Below are 25,635 nucleotides of genomic sequence, written 5' to 3'. Positions count from 1 at the left end.
GCACTTTTGGTTGTTTTTCTTTTTTTGACCCATTATACCCTGTATTGGAACTAAATATCCTGTGCCATTAGAGGAAAAACAGTCCCATAGAAAGATATTACCAGATCCATGCTTGACTGTATAGTGTTCTTTTCTTTGTACGCCTCACCAGACTTTCTCCAAACATAACAACTATCAACGCAACCAAATAGCTTCAGCGCTCCACAAGCCCTCCACAAAGTATTTTCCTAATGGTGGCTTTTGACTTGGCCTGCGACAATTGGACCTTCACCAAGCAATATTCGACCTATTGTTAAAATGGAAACCCCAGTCCCACTTGCAGCCAGTTCACTTTGAATAACTTTGGCAGTCAATCTTGAATTCTTATTAACATTCCTCATAGTTCTTCCACTTGTTCTTTCTTCAAGACCGATAGAGCGTTGTGACAGCACCATGAGTCTTGTACTTGATAATAGAAACAATAGTTAAAATTGGGATACTCAAATGCTTGGAAGTCTTGTTGTATTCTTCTCCAGCTTTATGACAATAATTAATTTTCTGCCTAAGGTCTTTAAAGTTCTTGACTTTTTCCCATATTGACTTATTGGTAATGACAGCGATCATTCTATGCCTAACTTTTTTTATACTATCTACGAATGTTCACCTACAATCCAACATTTTCTAGACACTTTTTTTTCTAGGATCTGCATTACCATATTGCAATTTCTAGCACCTTAGTAGATACTATCATGTTATCAAAGGGTATGAATACTTTTGAATTAGCATTATTTGAGTTTTGCAAAAAAATTGCTGAAATAAATAATTGTAGACATCTATTTCTTGCAACTTTTTTTTTTCTTCCACAAAAGCAAAACTTTTGCTACAAAAGATTGTTCCTACGGTTCTTTGTTTTTGAGAAATGTCTAGAAATTATGGCTTTCCATTGGGGTATGTAAACTTTTGACTACAACTGTGATATACAGAGCAAAATAAACTTATCACTTTTATTTGAGCATCAAAAGAAACTTATCACTTATATTTGGATAAAATTCACTAGATGTAATCGAAAAATGACAAACTCTATTTTAGAGCAGGTGCTGTAATATTTTATTGTGCTGATTAACAACTGACATCACGAAGATGCTGCAAAATTATCTGTCGATCTTGGGCAGTTGGTGGCCTGTCATTGACAGAGTGTGTCTGGTTATACCGTCTCACCAGGTTTGAAATTGATGGCTGCGAGCACTCGACAGCGAGCCACCGTACGCTGCCCTAGTCCAGTTTCCAACATGTTATTAATTTGATGGACAACGACACCTGTGTTCTGCCAGTTCTTTTGTCAATTCAACACTTGTCTTCTTTCTATCCCTTAAGGATACTATCTTCAAGTATTGCTCATCCTTGTTAGACAGCTTTATGTGTCTTCCAGTCCTGGGTTTGTCAATTACAGATGATGTTTATCTGTACTTGTTGATTATGTTTCGGATAGAGGATAGAGGAACCCAAAACTAAAATGCAAGGTGCTTCTCTTTAAGATTGTTCTGTTTATTTCACATGAATCTGTTTGATGTAAATATTTTATTTTTTATCACAATTTGCCTTCTATATATTTAGATATTGCAAAGTACTATTAAAAGCTAATATCAGGTGATGTTCGTAAGTTAAAGCCGTATTCTTTTTCAGCTGATGCATTTTTACCTTTAACTTCTTCCTCCAGGGTGTTAATAACCTTCCGTTTTAACGACTTTCCTGCAAGAGGCTTGTCAAAAAAACAGCTTTTATTTTATTTTTTAAGAACTGCTTCATGGAAGCAAAAACTCGACTGCTTTTCCTCCTTTAGATTAATTGTCCTTCTAATACTTTTGAGTGGTCTGTTAACAATAAAATAATTTAAATACATATTTAGTTGTTTAGGGCCTTACCTAAGAGAACATTACGTAGTCCAGTCTGGGTCTGTGAAACCAGCATTGCATGTCATCATCTCGTAAATACTGTAAATGTTTGAGCAGTGATTGGTGCTCCTTTGCTGTCATTCACCCTGCTTGCCTGTGGGGGTTTGCCTTGTCTAACTGAAATATTGGACAACACAAATAGTGTAGACCAGAACATATTTTAACCTTACTTTCCTGGTAGAATAAATCCACAATATTGGACACGTTATGGGAGGTGGAGTAGTTCTCAACATAGTTAGAGGTTTAAGAAGCTTTTGCGAAATAACGGTGTGGACCACAACTTGTTTAAGACCTTTCTGTAATGTAAAAAGTTTTTAGTGTTTTTAAATTCCACATCTAACCATAATTTTCTTAAGTATAAGGAGTGAATTACATTTTAAAAATACAAATGGCAGTGCGTCATGTTATAGGGCAAGCTGGAGAGATGACGTCAGATGTAATGATGTTTTTTGGTGGTCATACGCTCTCCAGTGGTAAAATGTGGAACTAAAACTAATCTCATTTTCTTTTTTGGGAAGTTTTTTTTCTTTTTCTTTCTACATTGTAGAAGAATGTTATCTTTCATTTTCCCCCAAACTCAAAGTGTGTTGCTGAATGTGTTTCTGCAGCCGCTTGCCAGAACAGAGTGCAAATGAAATCTAGCAATTAACATGAATCCCCTCCCAGCAAGTTTATTTATTTAAATCTGTTCATATTACCAAGGCTGTGCTTACTAAACCTTGTGATGTTCCATCTGAACTTGCCTTTTGAGTTTATTAATTATATCTATGCATAGATATAATAGATCGATTATTATTTGTATTTATTTTTTTCTCCCAAGTTCAGATTTGTTCCAAAACAGAATCTGTTTTTAAGGTAACATCGTCACACAGACAAACAATTCAGTTGATGCCTTTGTCATTTAGATACTAGCCAAAATGTGTTGAATTCTACTTGTTAGTATCTTTTAACCCCTGAAGGTACACAAGGAAAGCAGCAGTTGTTCAAACAGTTTCTTCTTAAAATACACTTGAGAGGGACTCAAGTATCACAAGGAAACTGATAAGCTGGATCATCAGATCAAATCCGTCTGTAAATGTTAAACCTGTTTCATGCACCTCATTGCTAACATATGAAAGGGAGTATCATTTTACTTGCGGGGACACGTAACACATGTTCCTTGTACCAGGCTTAATCTAGTGATTGCTTATTTTAGAAATCATAGAACAAAACTGGCTTTTGCAGATTAACTCCTGTAATACATATTGTATTCCAACATAAATCATTGTTGGTGTGTGATGTTGCAACATGTAAACAGTGATTCTGGTTTCCAATAATCAAAAAATTATATATATATATATATATATATATATATATATATATATATATATATATATATATATATATATATATACATACACACACACACACACACACACAGTACAAGTCAAAAGTTTGAGTACACCTGCTTGAAACTAGGTTTTTTTTATAATTGACAATATTTTACGTTGTATACGTTTCTGTAAATACTGAAAAATGAAAACACGTTACAATATACAAAACGAAACATAAGGAGTATCAAAGCAATGTTCAAGAAAATTGTAAATTGTCTCTAAATCTTGAATAACTCAAAATAGCCACCCTTTGCCTTAATAACACCCTCACAAACACGAGAAATTCGGTTAACAAGTTTCAGCAGGAAATCGCCCTACATGTCTTCCCAGCTCTTCTGCAGCAATTCCCAGAGGTGTAGGGCAGTTGTGGGTAGCTTTGCTTTGACTCTTCTGTCTAGTTCGCCCCATACAAGTTCTATGGGATTGAGGTCTGGAGACTGAGCAGGCCAGGTCATTGGATTGAGTTGTCCTTCACTTTCCTTCTTCGCCAGATTGTTCTTACAAAACTTTGATGTGTGTGTTGAGTCATTATCTTGCTGAAGAAAGAAGGACTGCCCAACTAGCCATAATCCTGGACAACCTTGTACGTGGCTTGATTCATGCCAAAGATGCCCGATTCCAGCCTTGCAGAAGCACCCCCAGATCATCACCGATCCTCCACCGCTTGTAGGCCTCTCCAGGTCTCTCTTTAACCATTAGATGACCAGATGTTGGGCAAAGCCGAAAATTGGACTCATCTGGTGCTTCAGCAAGGCTGGAATCGGGCAGATTTGTCTTTGCGAATGGCACATGAATCAAGCCAAGTACAAGGTTGTCCTGGAAGAAAACTTGCTTCCTTCTGCTCTGACAATGTTCCCCAACTCTGAGGATTGGTTTTTCCAGCAGGAAAATGCTCCATGCCACACAGCCAGGTCAATCAAGGTGTGGATGAAGGACCACCAGATCAAGACCCTGTCATGGCCAGCTCAATCTCCAGACCTGAACCCCATTGAAAACCTCTGGAATGTGATCAAGAGGAAGATGGATGGTCACAAGCCATCAAACAAAGCTGAGCTGCTTGAATTTTTGCGACAGGAGTGGCATAAAGTCACCCAACATCAATGTGAAAGACTAATGGAGAGCATGCCAAGACACATGAAAGCTGTGCTTGAAAATCAGGGTTATTCCACCAAATATTGATTTCTGAACTCTTCCTAAGTTAAAACATTAGTATTGTGTTGTTTAAAAATGAATCTAAACTTATTTTCTTTGCATTATTCGAGGTCTGACAACACTGCATCTTTTTTGTTATTTTGACCAGTTGTCATTTTCTGCAAATAAATGCTCTAAATGACAATATTTTTATTTGGAATTTGGGAGAAATGTTGTCAGTAGTGTATAGAATAAAACAAAAATGTTCATTTTACCCTAAAAATGTGTTCATTTTATATATCTATAAATAGTAAAACCAGAGAAACTGATAATTTTGCAGTGGTCTGTTAATTTTTTCCAGAGCTGTGTGTGTATGTGTATATGCCACATTTCGACTCGTTTTACTGAATTAGTTGAATGGAGGTGTACACAGATACTGTAGAACCTGTATTTGCTGCTGTTTAATGGCATGATAAAAGGCTGTCCATGATGTGACTGGAGCAGGTCCTTGTTTTTTTGTACTTCAGGCTACATCCTAAGAACTCAAAGGCAACACAAGATATTTGTTTCACTGATCTTGCATTTTACCTGTAAAAACATTGATGAGGTTTTTAAAATGCTGGTCAAGTTCCCATTACGTATTTCCTACTTTACAAACAAATCCATGTAACTTAAATACATCCAACTAATAATAATCTGCGCCACACCAAAACAAATAAATCATGATGATGATATTGTCTAAATATGTGGACACTCACGTGCGATATCCACATAACATCCTGCTTTAAATAGATACCTAGCACACATTTACAGGTTTAAGAGTAATGAGAATTTGCCAGGGTAAGGAACAATTTATCCAAGACAAAGTTTTATTGACCTATTTTGGGATTTGCCATTGAAATGGTTAACATTGCTAATAATCTGAAGGACGGCACTTCATACAGCATTGTGCCCCCAAACACAATGTTGGGTCTTTGGCTGAGTTGAGTCCCAGTCACCAATATTACTTCTGGCCAGGCCCAACCTTGCTTACCTTTTGAACTCTGGTAAGGTCACACCTCTAAGGTGGTATGGTATGATGTAATGTATGAATGTACTCTAAATAATACATCATACTTCTTTTTAGATTGCATTGAACACATTCAATAAAACATAAACTTGAACTTTTTAATGGCAGGGACTTTGTAGCTGCATAACTCTCTTATTATTTTATTATACAAGTTTGTCAAGGGTTGTTTTAATGTATACCGTTTTTTATGTCTGCTGCACCACTGCTGTTAAAAACATTGGCTGCTTTTTTAACAAATAAAAACCCAACTAGTTTAAAAGTATGGTACTCTTCTAAAACAGGCACAATAAAAGAGGACAGTGTTAAAGTTACCATTCATTAAATAGGTTTAAAAAATACAAATAACAATAAAGAATTTCGATTGTGTGAGTCATGCGTTGTTGTTGCTGCTCCTCCAAACAGATCCATGGTTGGCACAATCCATGTTGTAGCGCACAAGCTTCACTTGAGGTTTCATGTGGAAATCAGCAGGTATCCTCCAGTGCCCCATTTTCTGCACCTTAATTGTGATGCAGAAGAAAGGGGGTGTTAGAAGAAGATTCTTTATGCTGGACAGATCCAGTCAGGTGCAACATGCAACGGTGGTGAGGAGGCAAATCAACTCCCAACAAGAAAACAGTCTGAGAATCCCGGTCCTGTGTTGCAGTGCCTTCTAAAACTGTGCTCAGTGATCTGTGACCTGCTTCAAAGAGTGTCTCTCTCCAACTGAACCACCAAAATCCCCAATACACTTACTGATCAAGCCCAACTGTAAAACTTGGTATGCATAAGTGGTGCTGCTATTTGACAGGGAAAAGATACTGAAGTTAGTAGCAAAAAAAAAAAAAAAAAAAAAAAAAAACAGAAGGAATTAAAATACACATGATTTTTTTTTCATGTTTAGTGAAGCAAAAATAAATAAATAAACCGCTTGCACATTTACTTTAGTGTCTATATATGTGTGCACTGCATTGTATTTAATGGGTATTCCAAACCTACAATCATCAGTAGATAAAGGAGTGCTTGTTGATATTGAATTAGACCCTACGCTGCTAGACATGGTGGTACAGTATCCACTCTAAACACACAGTAAGTTGCTTACATTCTTATTCTATTTCCCAATAGAACTACCCTTCCAAATGCTGTGCCATATTCAGTAACTGTGTCAAAAAGAGAGCCTACATGTTGTGTTTCTATTCATCCTCTTAACTATTTAAACTTTTCCACCTGCAAGTGGAGCTTGGAGTTTTGTGAACAGGTCCTGCTATCTGATTCTACGCACTGTACTAGTGCATTGTAAAAATCCTTGTCCCACGTTCAGTTAATAAGAAGCCTTAACTAGAATATGAAGTGAATAACAGGTAGAAAAAAAAAAAAAAAACATTTCCACTGTCTCAATGATGGAAAATGAAGAAAGACAAGCAAGCTCTCCAATAACTCACCTTCAGGACCCTGGCCAGAGGCAATGTCATGTTCACTGACCGGAACTGAAAAAAGCAAGCAAAATGAAGGAAGAAAAAGAGGTGTGAGAAACTACTCACTGTTAGTTTTGGGTAAAAATCAGTGGAAGCTCCTGAGAGGAAACAAGGGACAAAAAGGATTTTATATATATATATATATATATATATATATATATATATATATAGATATATATATATAGTATATGACTGAGAGGTCAGTGAGCCAAATGTATTTACATTGTGTCTCATGATTACTGTGTATTTACATAGTAGTTACCTAGTAAATACATGTGCACAATATTACAGTATTATTATGCATAGTTACAATGTATTTAATGTGTAAATCATTTTGCACGATATCAGTAAAAACCAACAGACATCTAATAACGCATGATGTAACTGGGACCGTGTCTCAGTTTTATTTATTTATTTATTATCGAATACAGTATCTTCAATATATTTAATTTGTATAGAAGTGTATGTGTGCCACACATTTTAAATACATGTTGTGACGTTCTCAAATTAATGTGGCTCTTTTGCCTGTCTGGTGCTGGGTTCAGGGGTTTCCGTACACACGATAAATACACAGGAACAAAAAAATAAATAAATAAAAAAGTTGACAGATAGGGTACCACATTGGATAATGACAGTATTCTCACACATTAAAGGTCTGGACACTTCTCGTATTCTCACAGTTGAGTTATCTCTCTCTCTCTCTTTCTCCCTAAAGCTCACGCCAAACAGGACTTTCGCTGTCTTCTCCCTACTGCCCCGTTTCCCCGGATTAAACGTCGTCCTTAATCGGATAAACACAGCTCTGAAAATAATTCATGTGTTTCTCATGAAGTGCTAATCACCGGGACTGAATGCTGATGCTTTACTGACCTCTTGCTGTCAATCCCGGAACTGCAGCACCGCGTAACGCCCAGGTGGCACTGCCACACCACAATGGCTTAGCGAGTAGTTTAATGTCGTGGTGAATATAAATTATATTTTTTTAAATGAACATGTTCTATCACACTAAAGGACAGTAGTAGCATTCTGTAAAATTACATACAGTATAGTCAACACTGCTGAAGCCCATTCAAGGGATGCGAAAAGCCAGCAAAATGTGCCCTTTTTTCAGTGAGATTTGTGTGGGTGCTCCCTGATTTCTTCATTTCACGCCTTTGAAAGCTATTGGAAAGCACAGCAAGCTGATCAAAATGATACCAAGCTGGCTGTCCTGCTCATCAAAGGCAGGGCGGACTGTGCAGGCAGGGATGGTTGTGCAGGACCCTTTTTTTTCTTTCACTGGCTGGAAGTAATTTATGCGTACAGTAGTGCAGACTACAGGAACAGAAAGGCAGTGCGATGTTAAAGGACTCACACATTCAAACAACCGGAGCGCGAAGAAGTCAGGACCAGTAAGGTATATTGTTAGGTCAAATAATTGTACTCTGTATTTAATGACGCTTGTTAGTCTGAATTTGATAGTCGATACTGAAGCACAGTTACAGTTCTGGTTTTCACCAGATGTTGTTTTAGATGATTTATGTGCACATATACAGTATGTGCTTTACCTTGCTGCTGCATTCTGTAAACTTTGATATTCTGCACTGCTACTCGCAGATTAAATGCTACTCTATACAACCGAGTTTCGGGTATTACAACATAAATTGAACTGTTCAGTATAGTGCGCGACACCACCACAGGGTTGAGTCTCACTTTATTGTTAAACACCAATTTTTTACACTTTAATAATTTCGACCCCGTTAAATGCACTGGAACGACATTTTTTTTGCATGGGTGGTCTAGTAGGGTAGCTGTCTCATTGGCCGAATTCGTTCCAGTCAGATTTTCCTCCAGTCAGAGGCCTAGCGCTGAGAAACTTTTGAGTTTTATTATGATGTTTTTAGGGTAGAAAAGAGATGGCCCAAAGATGGTGCCTTTACTGGCAGTACTAATGTATTAATATTTGGTGTTTAAAAACACAGCGATTATAGTAAATTTCTGCAATTCAAGCGCTCAGAGTTCACAGCACACAGCTTTTCAGAGTTTGGTATAGCAACGTCTTACAAACTGTGAATATCTTTTCCTTGCTTGGTTTTTTTTTGTGTGATGGTGCAGGCCACTTAAGTTGATAATGTGTTTACAGCAGTTTTTAAATTGTTTTTATTTTCTGTTCATAGTTATATTTTGTGGAGGCTGTGTGGTCCAGTAGTTAAAGAAACAGTTTGGAACCAGGAGGTTCCTGGCTTAAAATCCCAGCTCAGCCACTGCCTCACTGTGTGACCTTGAGCAAGTCACTTCACATCCTTGTGCTCTGTTTAGGATGAGCTGTGAAACCAAGGTCCTGTTCTAATGACCCTGCAGCAGGGATTGTTGTTGCATAGTTCAGAGCTTAGCCTCTGGAAGTTGCCTTGGACAAGGGTGTCTGCTAAATAAATAATAATAGTAATAATAATAATCATATAATGTACTGCTAATATAGTTATTTATTATAAATAACATGTTTATCAGGAAACTGCCTTTCATGTCTTCTACAATAAAATCCCTTTAATACTTTGACTCAACTCACTAAGTTATGCTTAAGTTTAAACTGAGTATAATTATGCAGCTTGCTGTGTTACATGTAGCATTAATTAAACTCTGCTTAAATGTTTTCTATAGCAAGATATAGAATTGTCAAAAGTTGTTGCAATGCTGCAATTACGTGCAAAATAATGTTTCTGTTTGTTAATTTTGTAACAAACTGCAAATAGTACATGCAAATGCCACATGCATGTGTGTACTAGGCATTTATTATTATTATTATTATTATTATTATTTATTATTATTATTATTAGTAGTAGTAGTAGTAGTAACCCTGAATGGCTGGGGTTGGTTTATGAGTAAGGGATCAACAAGTTGCAGGAATAGTAAGTGCATTTTTAAAAGCAGTGATTATGCTGAATCTCATTGGTGTATTCTGAACACCCCTTGTACAGCATTTTAAAATGTGTCCTTACTGTGGTTTTAATTGTTGCTAATACTCACGCTATTATTACCAGCAATTATTCTATTGTTGCCAGTAATGGGCACTAAATAAAGATAGACCAATATAAATGCAAGCTGAAAATGATAAGGACCTATGCCACTCAGACCTATGCTGGCTTAAGTCTGAGTTGTAAATGTAAATGAAGCTTAATTAGAAGTGTAATAATTATTATGCAATATAAAATCATGTTACTCCAACTAGTTTTAAACACCTTGCCCCCCCCCCCCCCAAAAAAAAAAAAAAAAAAAGTAAATTCTGTGGACACCCATGCTGGTGACACTTGTCAAGGCCAAAGTGACACCTGTTGTAAAACATGACATTTCTCTTAGCTTACCTTTAAACCACACTTGATTTAACAAGGTGCAAATCGGAATGATTTGGATTTTCTGCATTTCTGACTTCTCTATGCAGCTGAACACAAGCAAACTCCCTTTAAACTTACCAGCAGGGTCTGGGTGAGGGGTGGTGCCTGGCCGGCCTTCATTAGCTACGAAAAACAAATCATTTCAGGTATGTTAAAAAAGTCAGCGCCAACACTGTTTCACAATCAATAGCATGATATGAAAACACAAATGCCAGCAGCTTTCCAAATGTCACCTGACTTCAGTACAAATCTCATCCATTGAGAAAATACCGCATAGCTTGAATGAACAAAGCATGCATGTCAGTGCATTGTATGTGGCCCCCAAAGCAGATGCCAAGAATTAAAGTCAAAAACAGAGAAAGTAAAGGACTAAAAGTCTTAAACACAAGGTAAGTAGCCCTGTACTTGTTCTTGTATTTAAACTTAGCCACTGGTACCTATTATTATGTATGGTTACATTTCCCTATAACAGGGCTTCTCACACTCGGTCCTGGGCACCCCCTGTTGCTGCTGGCTTTCATTCCAACTGAGCTCTCCATTACTTAACTAGACCCTTGATTGAACTGATAATTTGCCCAATTAGACCTTTTTACTTGTTTTCAGCTTTTATACAGTTGCAGATTTCAAGTTAGCTATAACATGTTGTAAGCAACTGGAACTCTGCAACTGTTTAAGAGCTGAAAACAAATTAAAAGGTCTAATAATCAAATTCTCAGTTCAATTAAGGGGTTAGTTAAGTAATTGAAAGCTTGGTTGGAATGAGAACCCCTGCCCTGTTGCATACCTATTGACTAACTGAACTTCAGTAAATGGATAATAAACGCTATTTGGTCTTTAATATGATTTTTAATACAGTTCAAGTCAAACCAATTTTGGAAAATGTTTGTGGAACAGTGTGAGAAAAGGACAAAAGTAATTCATTTAAGAATGTAACCTTCATTGACCTACCCGCTGAGCTGAGGTCGTCTCGTGGATCTGCTGTGACAGAAAGAAAATTAAATATCTTTTTACAACTTGCAAACTTCTGAACAACTGCCTATATAATCGATCAACTTCATTTAGAACGGTTTTCCACAGAATTAATAATGACATCCATTTTATCAGGGGAGTGAGCGGTTAACTGTGCATTTTATCAGGGGAGTGAGCTGTTAACTGCATTTTATCAGGGGAGTGAGCAGTTAACTGCATTTTATCGGGGGAGTGAACAGTTAACTGCATTTTATCAGGGGAGTGAGCAGTTAACTGCATTTTATCGGGGGAGTGAGCGGTTAACTGCTATTTATCAGGGGAGTGAGCAGTTAACTGCATTTTATCAGGGGAATGAGCTGTTAACTATGCATTTTATCAGGGGAGTGAGCGGTTAACTGTGCATTTTATTAGGGGGGTGAGCGGTTAACTATACATATGATGTGGTTAAAGTCCATCTTAAAACATACATTTTTATAATACTGTGAAATTCCTTAAGGACATAAAAAAAATAAGGACATAAACACAGTACCTGTAACTGTGGTTTAAACTTAAGATGTTTGCCAACTTTCCAAAGAAGTGGCACACTATGGCTTTAGTGCAATATACCATATACAGTGTACAGTATACATGGTACAGTTTACAGTACAGTATGCATGGTACAGTTTACATTATACAGTGTCTTACCTGCAGAACTTGTTTGAGAACCTGTGACATGTGGTTTTCCTGTGACTAAAGCACAAAATAAACAAATAAATCAATAATAAAACCATGTAGATACGCATGTACTGGAGAAGCTGAGCTGGTTCAGTTTGAGTCTTGATGCTGAACCATCTCACAAAGTAGCCACATATTGTATTGAGGCTGTATTTAAAATAACAGTAAAGCTGCAGCATGGCCTATCCTATCAAATACAGCATAGAGGTTTACTCATAGTGAGACACATTGGGTTCACCTTATAATGACAATGAGCAATTCACAACTAACTCCTTGACTCCAAAACTCTGATATACAAAAATGTAATCATAGCAAAAGAGCGATACAGTACTAAAAATGGTCTTTATAGACATATGGGCCGTATTCACAGAGCTGACTTCAAGTCCAAGACTGGTCATAAGCCATCAATTTGGACTTAAGTCTTTTTCATGAATGAGCCTAAATAGAACTACCCTGGAGGAGGCTTAAGTGCAGCTATTTTTAAGTAACATGGCTTGACGGATAAGATTGTACAATTTATTTGAAGATCACCCAGATGTGGAAAATGTAGACAGGGAAAAACCTTTGGAAGTTTTTACCAAGACTGAACTGAGAAGTCAATACCAAATCGAGCATTAAAACAAAACAGTACAAAACAAACAAACAAACAAAAAACATGCTGGTATTTATCAAAGTTATTAAGGAGATTTCCCAATGTAAATGAGTTTAACCTATACCTCTCACCTGTAGTTGCTGTGTGGTAGCTGGTAGCAGGACCATGATAGTAGTCTGAACCTACAATACAAATAAAACCTCTGTAACATTACAACATTATTTGTTTATAAATAAATAATACACACACACACGCACATACGCGCACACATGCACACACACACGCACATGCACACACGCACGCACGCAAGCACGCACGCACACACACACACACACACACACACACAGTTGTAGTCAAATGTTTACATATCCCAATGGAAATGTGTAATTTCTAGACATTTGTCAAACAAAGAATTTTTGGAAAACCATTTGTAGAAAAAGATTTGCTTTTGTGAATGAGGAAAAAAAGTTACAATAAATAGATGTCTACAATTTTTTTTAGCAAAACTCCAAAAATGCTTAATAACAATGGTTAATAACAATCCTAGATTGACTGAGGAGAACCTGCTGCCCTCTGCAAGAAAGCTGAAACTGGGATGGAAGTTCACCTTTCAGCATGACAACGACCCAAAGCACACAGCCAAAGCTACACTGGAGTGGCTAAGGAACGTCTTGGACTGAATGAGGTTTTGAGCATTGTTACTCCAATCCCAAGACTGGAGGAGGGATATCTTGGACTGAATGAGGTTTTGAGCATTGTTAATCCAATGTTTTCTCTGTGTTTAATCCCCTCCTACATCAGGCATCAATGCAGGGCTCTTCTCTATGTGCTCTCAATGCATTTAATTGTTCTGCTAATAAAGATGGCCGCTAACCAATAACCTTCAATGTCAGACCAGTCATGGAAGCCAGAAACACATCAGCCTATCTTAGTAAACTTTGCGTAAAAGCAGAGCAATTAGATGAATAAATGGTTATAGAATATAACTAGATGGGTCTCCTACACCTAAGAATAATACATTTACAATAAATGTCATCAATGCAATAAAGACAATAGTCTATAATACTCTAAACCACAATTCCAGTGTCGACACACATTTTGTTATGATAAGCAGGTATTTTGGATTATCAATGAAATATACTATATTTATACAGCTTATAGGGGTATTAGCTAATGAAATGATTCCATAAATCATACCTGTCATACAACTATTCAACAGACAACCGTAAATAAGCCATGCAAACAGAGATCTTTATAATAGTATGGTACCAGATATCACTTTCAAATTAACACTAGAACTGCTGTGCTGGTCAGTTTGACCCTGTAACAGGGCGAGCAGCCCTGTACAGTTATTTTTAGAATGGGGTCTCCCCCTCCGCCCCTGGATCGTATTTGTATTTGTTTATTGGTATTGTTATGACGGTGTAGCTGTGCATGCATTTTGTTTTGTTATTGTTTTGTTTTTATGTTGAAGTGTGTTCTGGCAGAGACGAGGTTAGTAAACTCATCCTCTGTCAGGAGTGATTAAAAACCTTGTGCAGAAGGTGGCCATCTCCCGAATTAATTAAATGTGTAATTGTTGCTAATTGGGAGATGGCCATCTCTATGTAAACCCACAGCTCTCTGCACTCTGTGGGGTGTTCGAGAGGTGGAATGAGAGCGAGAGGAGAGAGATATTTAAATTTATAAAGTTACAGGATCCGTGGAGGCTACTGCCCAGCCAGACCTTTAGTGTTTTGTGTTGTGATTATTTTTGTTATTCCTTTTTCTTTTCTGTGCTCTGTGAGCATTTATTTTTGTTAAATATTTTATTTATTTTTGTGTTTAATAAATGGCGTGCCACGTGTCTTTTTGAACCGCAGTACCTTGTTTTTTTTCTATTCTTGCATCTGGCTTGACGTCACCACTCACTGCCAACCTGTCACAGACCCATTTTGCATTTAAAATGTTAATTACTCTTCCATTGTAAATCATATATGTATGTCTGTTTTTTACTTTTCTTAAATATATGAATTAAATATCCTAATACAAAATTAATAAAGTCATAAACAGTTCTACCTAGAACTGCCACATTGGTCAAAGTGACCCATGCATTACGATACATGTCTTTTTTTAATGTAACAAAAGATATTCCATTTTTTTTGTAAATGCAGCAAACGAGACACACCTCCTCCTCCTCCTAACACACTTTTTCAAGCCTTTGTTTGTAGACTGACTACGAGACAGATTGCTATGATTGCAGATTTGTCAAGATGCCAACTCAGTGAAAGCCTAGTTGCTTATTTTTCAATGTACCTGGGAGACAACAATCCTTCATTTTGTTCCACAAATGCAACTGGGAATATATCAGAAGGAAATATTTAATCTTGAAAGTAGTCATTTTGATTGGAATATGGCAAGCTGCACTCAGATGCATACAGCAAACCGAAATGACAGGTAGGATAACAACTTATGTGCCTAATATGAAACGGATGCTCTATATTCTTTTTTTATATTATTTTTTTTAAAAACATTTCGGTTTTACAGATTTGTATGTACCAGTTTACACGTGTTTACACAGCAGTGTTCAATGGAACTGTGTCTCTGTTTACAGCACAGCTCCTGGATGCAGGCACAGTCAGCTGGCAGATGCGTCCGCTCCTCCATAGAGTACAATGCAGCCCTCATACCGAAAGTAGTGTTATATTTTATTTTTATGTAATATTAGAAACGATGATTTCAGTTTTATAGTTTTGTGTATATGCATTTACACCTGTACACCGGTATATGTACATACATGTTTCTTTTGAAATGTGTATTTTATTATATTTTTTTACCGTTTGTGGTAATGCTGTATATGCGCTCACTTTAAAAATATAGCCTTTTATTTTTAATTTCCCATTTAAATACAATGTTTCTGCGATGCAAATGTTAGATGTGATGTTCATGAACAAAACTTTTCAGTTGTATCCGATAGTATGTCTTTCATTTTCATAATGAAGCAGTTTAAAAATGTATGGGTCAAAGTGACCCACGTGGCGGTTCTAGGTAGTTCGAAAATCCGGCTGATCTATTGTTAACATCACAAATGAAAGTGCACATCCGGTTAGATTGCTGTTAATTGCTGATAATTGTTGCTGTTAAATGACGCGTTCTCTTAATTATGGACCCCAACAACCTTGTTTACATACATATATATATATATATATATATACACACACACACACACACACACACACACACACATATTATATATATATATATATATATATATATATATATATATATATATATATATATATATATATACACACACACACACACACACACACATATATATATATATATATTGGATAACTGGTAGGATTATATTATTAGCTGTTTCAACAGATAGAAAACACAGCTATATCAAAAGCAGTCGAGGCTTTGCTCATACTAGTATAATGAGTAGTGGTTTCAATAGTTCTGGAAGTCTCCAGTATAAAAGTTTCCCATAGTAAAAGCACAGTAGAGCTTAGTAAAGCACAGTGAAAGCACAGTAAAGCATACAGTAGGTAAGCATTGTAAAGAATAGTGAGGTATGGTAAAGCATATTAATAAACATGGCAAATCAGGGTAAACTATGGTAAATGCATAGTATAAGCAAGGGAAAGCATAGGAAAACTGAAAAAACAAACACCACAATGTGCAGAAATACCGTGGTAAACTTTTCCAAGGGAAATTACCTGTGGAATCTGTCTGTAGGCTGCTCACATGTTGATCTGCTATTCCTACAGCAAAGACAAAAAAGATTATTGATGTATAGTAAAGTGTGCAATTGCTAAGTTTAGAAAAGTTTAGAAAATAAAGTTGTTCTGAAATTACCTGTCAAATCCGATTGTGAACCAATGCTATGCTGGTACCCTGTACCTAGCAAATCAAAAAACAATATTAGATTAGAAACTTACTTAACTTTCACATTTTAGCACTTTGTCACTTGATTAAAAAAAGTATTGTAGCATTACTGCTTATGTTGTTGCAGAATTGTGCTTTATAATTAAACTGTACAATATCAAAATCCTGCTATGCTGATCTCCAGCACCTAAAGCAAACACAAAGCCATGAGTGCTGTTAAATAACCTTAACTCCCTCACATAATACAAACAAGCCCATCGCAATTACTGTTTCACACACTGTATACAGGAGAACCTGTCATCTGGTCCAGTAAGATATGATCCCCTCTATTAACCGAAGCACCTCTGGCATGTGGCATTTACACAGGCTGCTACCAACTGAACAGTACTGAAGGAAACTGATCCGTGCACATTTTGTTAGGGGTCAGTAACAGTAAATTCAGCTCTTAGCAGGACAGAATGGATTCAGTGTGTTTAGGGTTTTAGTTTACTTTTTTACATGCTGTCACTTCATGTAAAACAAACTGTCCAGTTTAACCATGTTAAATAAAAGAAAACAAGAAAGCAAGAGATTCATATCATTACTGTACCGTTAAAAAGCTGAAACAAGATTTTCCCACCAACCTCCAAACCCAGTTTAATGCTTGTCTGTCCACTTTCTTGTTGTTGTTTGTTGTTTTAAATGCTGTTTCTGTCTCAGGTTAACACTGATTACTTTGGCATATACTGAGAAAGCATAGTAAGTATTTTTTGCAATGCTATTTTGTAAATTGCCAAATTATTCTGTATTACAATGCTTTGTTTTGCAATCATTTTCATTGATTTTCTTTGTATAGTATACATTCAGTACTGTACTTTGGTATTTTAGACATGCTGATGTACCTGTCATTGTTCATTAATTAATTTATTTACATTTATATAGCTCCTTTCATCACAAGGACCTCAAGGCGCTTTACAAAATTTTACAATATTATACAAAATTTAAAAGGCAAAGATAATTCCTATAAAACAGTTAAAAAGACAATCTAAAATGATACACAGTTAGTGCTAAAATTATGGTGTGGCAGTATGCCCCTCCCATGTGTGTATTTTGTGTTATGTGTTGCATGTGGTGTGTTAATGTTGATGTATAGGTATAGGTGCACAGGATATAAATGGGTCTGTGTAGCACGAGTGATTTCAAATATATTGTTGTATTTAGGCGTGGGGACTGCATTATCACTTCACGTGCAGATAAAGTATGTGAGCACGTGACTGCACAAATTAGTTCAGGTGCTGGGATTGGGTGTTTGGCGAGTAGAGAACGGGAGAGTAAAAGTAAATTAAAGAGTAAATATCAATTGCTATTTCGTGCTGCACGATACTTGTTTGTTTTGTTTTGATTTTTGTTTGTCTGTTTATTTTGGCCTCAAGTGCCGTGTGTTGTTTTTGTTTAAAACCCTTTTATTTGTTTCATTCAATAAACACTGAGTGCAGCCAGTGTCGGTTTCATCTGCCAGTACTGCCTGTCTGTGTGTTCCTTTCTGGCCTGACGTCACCCCTACAGCCAGCCTGTTCACATATGCTAAAAAAAGCGATTTTATAAAAATGGGTTTTCAAATATTTTTTGACTGAAGATGGTGGAGCATTCCACAACATTGTGGCTTTTCAGAGAAGGCTGTCCCTCCCTCCTGCACCATCTTTATTCACTCTCAGAACAACCAACAGCCCCACATCCTGTGATCTTAGACTTGAATTGTAAGGGCTCAACAATTCCTGTAAATAACTTGGTGCTAATCTATTTAGGGCTTTCTAAGTTAAAAGCAAAATCTTATAGTCAATTCTAAAATACACAGGGAGCCAGTGCGAAGAAGCTAAGACAGGGGTAATGTGGTAATTTTTTTAATTTTTTTTTATTTCAGTTAGAATTCTGGCAGCAGTGTTTTGAATTAGCTGCAAACTAGACACCACGTGTTTAGGAATACCATAAAGCAACTACAATGCAGTATAATGACTCCCTCTGAGATCAGTGGAACAGAAACTATTTTTAAGGGGCAGAGCTGAAAGCCACTGAAAAAAAAATATGATGGATGCCATGCAAAGCCAAGGGGTGTGGTAGCACCCCCAGTACCCCTCGTTCCAGTGCCCCTGTCTGAGATAAGATATCTTTATATTCCCGATTGACCCCTGCAACCAATTAAATAGAATATAAAACTGCAGTCTACAATCTAATTTAAAAGCGATGACCAAGGGTTCATAATTATCTTTCTTACAGCATTAGAATTTACAGATTTTATGTGTCTGATTATTAAAATAAAATACCTGTTGAATCTGACTGTGAACTGGTTCCATCAATGGTTCCTGAAACAAACGTAAATAGTGGGGTAATTACTGAATGCACTCATCCTCAAAGATTCAGGATGAATTACCTATCAAACCGCTGTGTGAACTGAAGCCATGCTGATTTCCTGTATCTAGTAAAAAACACACAACAATGTACTATAGGACACTTGCTTAATCAGTAGTTATATACAGAGCACATGAGAAACAACAGGTCACATTTCACTGACTAGTTCAGTGTAAAATATTGAATATCCCTTAAAATTTAAAGTGAAAAGTAATGCATGCTGTTGTCATTCTTAAATAAACTCCACAGCACAATTCACAACACATCTTTTAATGCCTGACTCCACTGTCACACAGTGTGCAATTATTACTTCAGCACAACACGTACAATTGAGACAGTTATACCTGACATGCAGTCTGGTACTTTTTATGCCTCCTGGTATAAAAACAATTAAACTTTTACCTAAAATGATTGCTGAATTTAAAACTAAAATGATTTACTTTTTTGTTGTTGTTGTCAAGAATGTTTTGAATTAAATCAAAAAGTGCAGTGTACATAAGGTTTGACTGTATTGTGAGACACTTTGTACATAACATTCAAAATTACTCTAACTTACCTAATAAATCTGTCTGTGAAATGGTGCTGTGTTGAACCGGTGTACCTGAGCAATACATAATCAAACAAATGTGATTCCTGATTAATAAATGCTGTTATATATGTTATCTGGCCATCTATCTATCTATCTATTTAACCAAGGAGAATCATAATCCAACAGGATACTCACCAATCACTAGAAATATTTAATGAAGAAAAGTAACTGATAAACTGAAAACCCAGCATTTTAATAATTAGCTATGGAATGTAGTTTCCTACTCTAGGTGGGGTTATGATGACTAGCATTACCACAATTAAAACCATTGAGGTGTTGCATAACATGTTTTCAGATTATAGGTTGCCTGAGGAGTTAGTCTCAGACAACAGACCTCAATTTACATCAGCAGAGTCAGCAGCACTTTTAAAGTTAAATGCAATAAAGCATACCAAGTCAGTGCCTTATCACCCTCAAAGTAATGGTGCTGCAGAGAGGTTAGTACAAAAATGAATTGGAAAAAGAAAAACCATCCACTTGTACATAAAATAGCTAATTTTCTGTTTTGTTACTGCACTGCATGCAACCATTGGTAAGACACCAGCAGAGTTATTTCTGGGCAGGCAGATGAGAACGCAGTGGTCTGTGCTAAGAAAAATGTTCTCCAAACAAGGCAAGAAAAACAGAACTCTATAGTTCCTGAAACTCAAACTAGAGGGTTTGATCCACAGCAAAAGGTTCTAGTTTGAGTTTACCGGCTAGGAGAAGGAGAGAGCTAGATACCTGATAAAGTGTTAAAGAGATTGGGTCCAGTGACGTACCTGGTCAGAGTGAAGGACAGGGTGACAAAAAGACATGTAGATCAATTATTAGCCATAAGTTAGAAGAGCCAGAAACTGAGATTGATTCTATGTCAGACTGGAATCCAAATGTTACTGAAGAGAGGAACAAAATGTGACAGAGGGCATGCCTCAAGAGCAAGTGCAGGATCAGCAGCCTGGGACAGTAGACAGGTCCAGACCACTAGGAAAAACAGGAAGCCTCCTGACAAGCTTCATTTGTGAATATTGTTTGCTTGAAAATTATTGTTGTAATGCTAAATGTATAGAACAAACTTAATTGACTGTAAAATAAAATAAAAAAATAAATAAACATAAATGCAAATACAGAGAGGTTTTGATTTTGTTGGGGAGGAGTGTTGGATATGTGATACTAAATGCATAACATCTGTGTTAAGTTGTATATTATAAATGATTGCCAAATAATGTAAAAAGGGCTCTAAATGTAATTGACACCGATTGATTGAGCATGTACAGTAAAGAGAGGGGACTGCAGAATTATAGACAGTCCACCAGGGAGCAGAGCCACAGAAGATTGTAAAGCTGTATTGTGGAATAAACATTGTTTCTTCACTAAATTACAAAACCGTCTGCAGTTTCTGTTTACTGATAAGATAAGCAGTCAGCTTATTAAGAAAACATGCACACATTTATTTTATCTGTTACATCCATACACAACAGAGAGACACAAAGACCAAATAAGCATGTCTCTCTTGGCTCTTTAATTTACCTGCAGAGTCTGTCTGAGAGTCCATACTGAAGGGATCTCCTGCTGCAGCACCTTCAACAAAACAAATGAAATTGAAAAGATTTCATGTGAAACAGCAGTGACAAGGCCAGTGATTGGCTGCTGAAGTTTTGCAAGAGGCCCATTGATAGTTAATGTGTTCCTTGGTGAATGCAATGTTTCGAAAGTGCCATAACTAAAAAAAAAAAAAAAAAAAAAAAGTAGAAGCCACTCTGCACTGCTTATTGATCTCAGCCCTTCTGACCACTCTTTTAGGAGGAGAGAGCATACACTTGATTGGACTTCATTCATATCCAATCCTTGAGCATCTTCCAGTGGCAGCTGTGTTTTGTGAAGCTAGTTCCTCTCTAGATGGAATCAGCAGAACTAGTTTCACATAGCATGTGGCAAGATCTCAATAGCACCACCACTGTTACAGGTACCGTACTGGAATGCTAGTGTCTTACCTGTAGAATTAGTAGGTGAATAATCTGTCTGTGAACTGGTATCAGGCTGGACTCCTGCCTCTGAAACAAATGTACAGGTAGCTGTTTAGTTAAGTTCCAACAGGCAGGTTACATGGGACTTTTAGTTTATGTTAGTTCACAGCTTTCCCGGCTATTGACACGTCAGTACACATCAAATACGCATTGCATTCAACATTGAAAAACATATTTTTCTTTCACATGGAAAAGAAAAAAAAAACAGGTGTATATGGCATATGCATCAGAGGGCTGCAGTCAGCCACATCTATAGAAATTAGGACATAAAAATAACAGCAAACCTTCAGTTTGTATTGTGCATTGTGTTAAAGTGATATGAATGCATTAAGTGATTATACAGAGTAAAATAGGTTTTAATAAAATAGTTTAAATTAGGTGTCATTTAAAGCCTGATTAACTGAAATACTTCAAATTCATCAGCTTCCTGCGTGTTAGTCAGGGACCTGTTAATGTACAGTCAGAGCTCCAAAACAGAGTTAGGTTTTGTTTTGGTTTTGTTTGTTTATTTGTTGTTTGTGTTTATTAAAAAGAGTGCATAAGCACTGCAAAATTAAATTTCCGTGTCTGGGTCTACATTTTTAAAGGGGCAACGAACCTTGAGAGTTGCAGGATCTATCATATATGGTGTCAAAAAGTGTGGGCGCCCCTAAAAACCCAGAAATGGAGGATTTAAAAGAGTTGATCAAAAGGATCAACAGATATATGGCTTCTCAGTGCGAGCAAACTGAGAGGTGGAGATGGGAGCTAGGGCTGCTGGAGCGGGAGCTGAACAAGCTGGAGTGGCTGCTCCAGAAGTGGAAGCCGGTGAGAGAAGCCCCGCTGTCTCCAGCGCCTGAGGGAGAAGCCCCGCTGTCTCCAGCGCCTGAGGGAGAAGCCCCGCTGTCTCCAGCGCCGGAGGGAGAAGCCCCGCTGTCTCCAGCGCCGGAGGGAGAAGCCCCGCTGTCTCCAGCGCCGGAGGGAGAAGCCCCGCTGTCTCCAGCGCCGGAGGGAGAAGCCCCGCTGTCTCCAGCGCCTGAGGAAGAAGCAACAAGCAAGGGGGAGGAGCCACTTGCTCGTGGACACCCTGCTGGTATGCTTGGACCTCTCCAGACTAGACCTGGAGCCCAGGAGTCTGCACCACCGGCCACAGTTCCTCCACTGGTTCCCGACTCCAGTTTCCCCAAGCACCAAGACGTCGCTGAGCTGCTCCCAGACGTCACTTGTGCTCCCCCTGGTCACTGCTTCGCTCCCCCTGGTCCCCAGTGGTGGACCTCTGCCCGCTGCTGCAGCCGCCTGTGCCCCAGTCATCGCTGCAGTCACCCCAGTCATCCCGGTGGGGTCCCATGTCGCCCGTTCGCGGTCCCTCCCTGGAAGCACTGGAGGGACCAGCCCACCCTCAAGACCACCGTGGGAGAGGGCGAAAATTGACATTTGTGAACTTGTGGGTGGGTGGTCTTTTAAGGGTGGAGGGAGGTGGCCGCTAAATGGCCGGTGTCTTGAAAAGACAAGGGGGAGGATGTGTGAGCAGGGAGATGGTTAATTTCCTTCCTGCTAACCCCCCCCCCCCCAAAAAACAGGGGCGAATGCACATTTGTTTGTTTTTATTGTTTAATTATCACCCGCACCTGGGGATCATTTCAAATTAGGACCAGGGGCAGGGTTTAAAAAGCGATACTTCCACAGTTTCACGATAACGGACACCCGCTCTACAAGATATACAGTAGCCTTTACTAGCTGAGCCCACTATAAAATAGCTGGTTGATGTTACCTACAGTATATGTATACAATCTTATTGTAATAAATATCCAGGGAACGTTCTTCAGATATATGTTAGACTATAAGTGATGCATGCATATGTGCATGACCGTGTTGCCAGAGGTTAATGTTACGGTACTCAGTCTTATAGTTTACTTCACTGTACTGTTGAATGTGTGAAATGTTGCATATGGGCTGGCATTAAACCATAATTAATGTAATGTGTAGTATATAATCTGTAATATTTTGCAGAAATCTCTTATCTGTTCCATGCTTTACTTTATTTTCTTTGTAATCAGTTCATAACAGGTTTGAAGAAAAGTATGCATGGTATAGAGCTCCTTTAGAAATATTTTATAACAAATATGTGGTGGTTATAAACAAGCGTGTATTATATATATGTATTATGGTTATGAGTATGGACTGAATGAATTTTCTGGTAGCTTTAAGTTTCTTTCTATGTACCTGTTAGATCTGTATGAAAGTCCATGCTTGACTGAACTCCAGTAACTGAAAGAGAAAGAAATATTGTATTATGCAAACTAAAGTGTATGCTTCAAATTCACCAGAGTCAACTGTTCAATATATTTAATTTACTGGCCAGTAAAAGCAAACAACCACTCACTGTATATTATATATATATATATATATATATATATATATATATATATATATATATATATATATATATATATATACTACATTGTTCTCCGTAGCTGCTTGTTATCATCCAGCTGCTAGCACTAACTTCTACTACCAGTTTAGTCTGTCTGCAGGCTGATACCAAAATGACTTATCACTTTGTGGTCTTTTATCACTGTGAACATAATTGTACATAATTTGGAGATTTACTAAATGCTATTGACCTACATATCCCGTGCCAGTTCCATAAAAAAGGTACTTCCTTATGTACCGGGCAGTGTGTGCGATGCACTGCCATTACGGATTGTGTCCCCTGTTGGCAAGATGGGATAAGGTTAAGACGCTCGCTTGCAGCCTGCAAGCTCGTTGGTTCATGCCCAGCCTCCACCCTGTTACACTGGTGCAGTGACCCGGATCACAGAGACTGGCTGCAGTCCCCTGTTAGTGAGATGAGGTTTAAAGCTCTAAAACCACAAATACAGGGGTTGCAGGGTCATGTAATGTATCATACGGATACATTGTGAAAAGAGTTGAATTTAAATCAAGGGCAGTAATGTTAAAACTATACAATGCATTAGTAAGACCTCATCTTGAATATTGTGTTCAGTTCTGGTCACCTCGCTATAAAAAAGATATTGCTGCTCTTGAAAGAGTGCAAAGAAGAGCGACCTTAATTATTCCAGGTTTAAAAGGCATGTCATATGCAGATAGGCTAAAAGAATTGAATCTGTTCAGTCTTGAACAAAGAAGACTACGCGTCGACCTAATTCAAGCATTCAAAATTCTAAAAGGTATTGACAGTGTCGACCCAAGGGACTTTTTCAGCCTGAAAAAGAAACAAGGACCAGGGGTCACAAATGGAGATTAGACAAAGGGGCATTCAGAACAGAAAATAGGAGGCACTGTTTTACACAGAGAATTGTGAGGGTCTGGAATCAACTCCCCAGTAATGTTGTTGAAGCTGACACCCTGGGATCCTTCAAGAAGCTGCTTGATGAGATTCTGGGATCAATAAGCTACTAACAACCAAACGAGCAAGATGGGCCGAATGACCTCCTCTTGTTTGTAAACTTTTTATGTTCTTATGCCTTGTGACACATAATTTCATGATAACTGGATATGTGGTAGCCAAGGTATACAGAGGTCTTCAATACCAGCACCCATTAGAGTTCAACACCATTCAGCTAGTCACTATGACCTACATTGGAATATAAAGTGTAGGTAGAGTCCATCTTGTAACGAAAATCCATGAAAAGTTCTCCTGATTCAGGTAAATATGCTAGTGTGACATGCATATATATTCTACATAAAAGAACATGCACCATATAGTTGAGACTGTCACAGTCAGAGGTATGTACTGTACATAAAAGCACCTGCACCGTGTAGACGAGACTGTCACAGCCAGAGGCATGCACTGTAGTATGCACCAGACATCAAACAGTTACATAGCGGAAGGCAATATATTAACAAGTAAGATCCTTATTGTTACCAGTTATGCGACAATGTATGTATCTCATAGAGTCTGAACTCTGCATGGAAGTGGATTTCACTCTGTATTCTGTAGCGTCCCAGAGAAACATAATGCATGATAAAGGGATCGCTAACAACCACAGATCCTAGTTTTCCCGCAATAAAAAAACAACATTCTCCGATAAATATAAAAATCTTCATCACTCCAAAATTAAAATAAAAGGCTAAAATTGAGTCATTCAAATGAATGTGACAGTGCACATTGGTCAACCTTGACCTCTGTACACCAGAAGTATGTTTATGTAAATGTAAAGCACAGTTGCCTGTGCTGA

The 25,635-nt window shown here is 37.6% G+C and overlaps 1 protein-coding gene across 9 annotated transcripts in view; it reads right to left on the bottom strand.

The window, feature by feature from the left end:
- Positions 1 to 5,882: 5,882 nt before the first annotated feature.
- si:ch211-80h18.1 (uncharacterized protein LOC555593 homolog) overlaps positions 5,883 to 25,635 on the bottom strand; it is a 38,443-nt gene continuing 18,690 nt past the window's right edge. For 7 of the 9 annotated variants that reach the window (XM_041249139.1, XM_041249143.1, XM_041249145.1 and 4 more), the window contains 13 exons: positions 23,657 to 23,701; positions 21,422 to 21,481; positions 20,958 to 21,008; positions 19,416 to 19,460; positions 18,775 to 18,813; positions 16,445 to 16,489; positions 16,306 to 16,350; positions 12,733 to 12,783; positions 11,980 to 12,024; positions 11,275 to 11,304; positions 10,405 to 10,449; positions 6,926 to 6,970; positions 5,883 to 6,003 (listed from right to left, as the gene is read on the bottom strand). In XM_041249139.1, coding sequence (XP_041105073.1) covers positions 5,969 to 6,003; positions 6,926 to 6,970; positions 10,405 to 10,449; positions 11,275 to 11,304; positions 11,980 to 12,024; positions 12,733 to 12,783; positions 16,306 to 16,350; positions 16,445 to 16,489; positions 18,775 to 18,813; positions 19,416 to 19,460; positions 20,958 to 21,008; positions 21,422 to 21,481; positions 23,657 to 23,701 — 581 coding nt within the window. In that variant the 3' untranslated portion in view covers positions 5,883 to 5,968. The remainder of the gene's footprint in view (positions 6,004 to 6,925; positions 6,971 to 10,404; positions 10,450 to 11,274; positions 11,305 to 11,979; positions 12,025 to 12,732; positions 12,784 to 16,305; positions 16,351 to 16,444; positions 16,490 to 18,774; positions 18,814 to 19,415; positions 19,461 to 20,957; positions 21,009 to 21,421; positions 21,482 to 23,656; positions 23,702 to 25,635) is intronic. The other 2 variants (XM_041249140.1, XM_041249144.1) reach the window with 2 other exon arrangements.

Source organism: Polyodon spathula, chromosome 4 (genome assembly GCF_017654505.1).
Source record: "Polyodon spathula isolate WHYD16114869_AA chromosome 4, ASM1765450v1, whole genome shotgun sequence".
NCBI classification, from domain to species: Eukaryota; Metazoa; Chordata; class Actinopteri; order Acipenseriformes; family Polyodontidae; genus Polyodon; species Polyodon spathula.
Note: the sequence above shows the minus strand (reverse complement) of the source record. Positions and strands in the feature narration are given on the sequence as shown.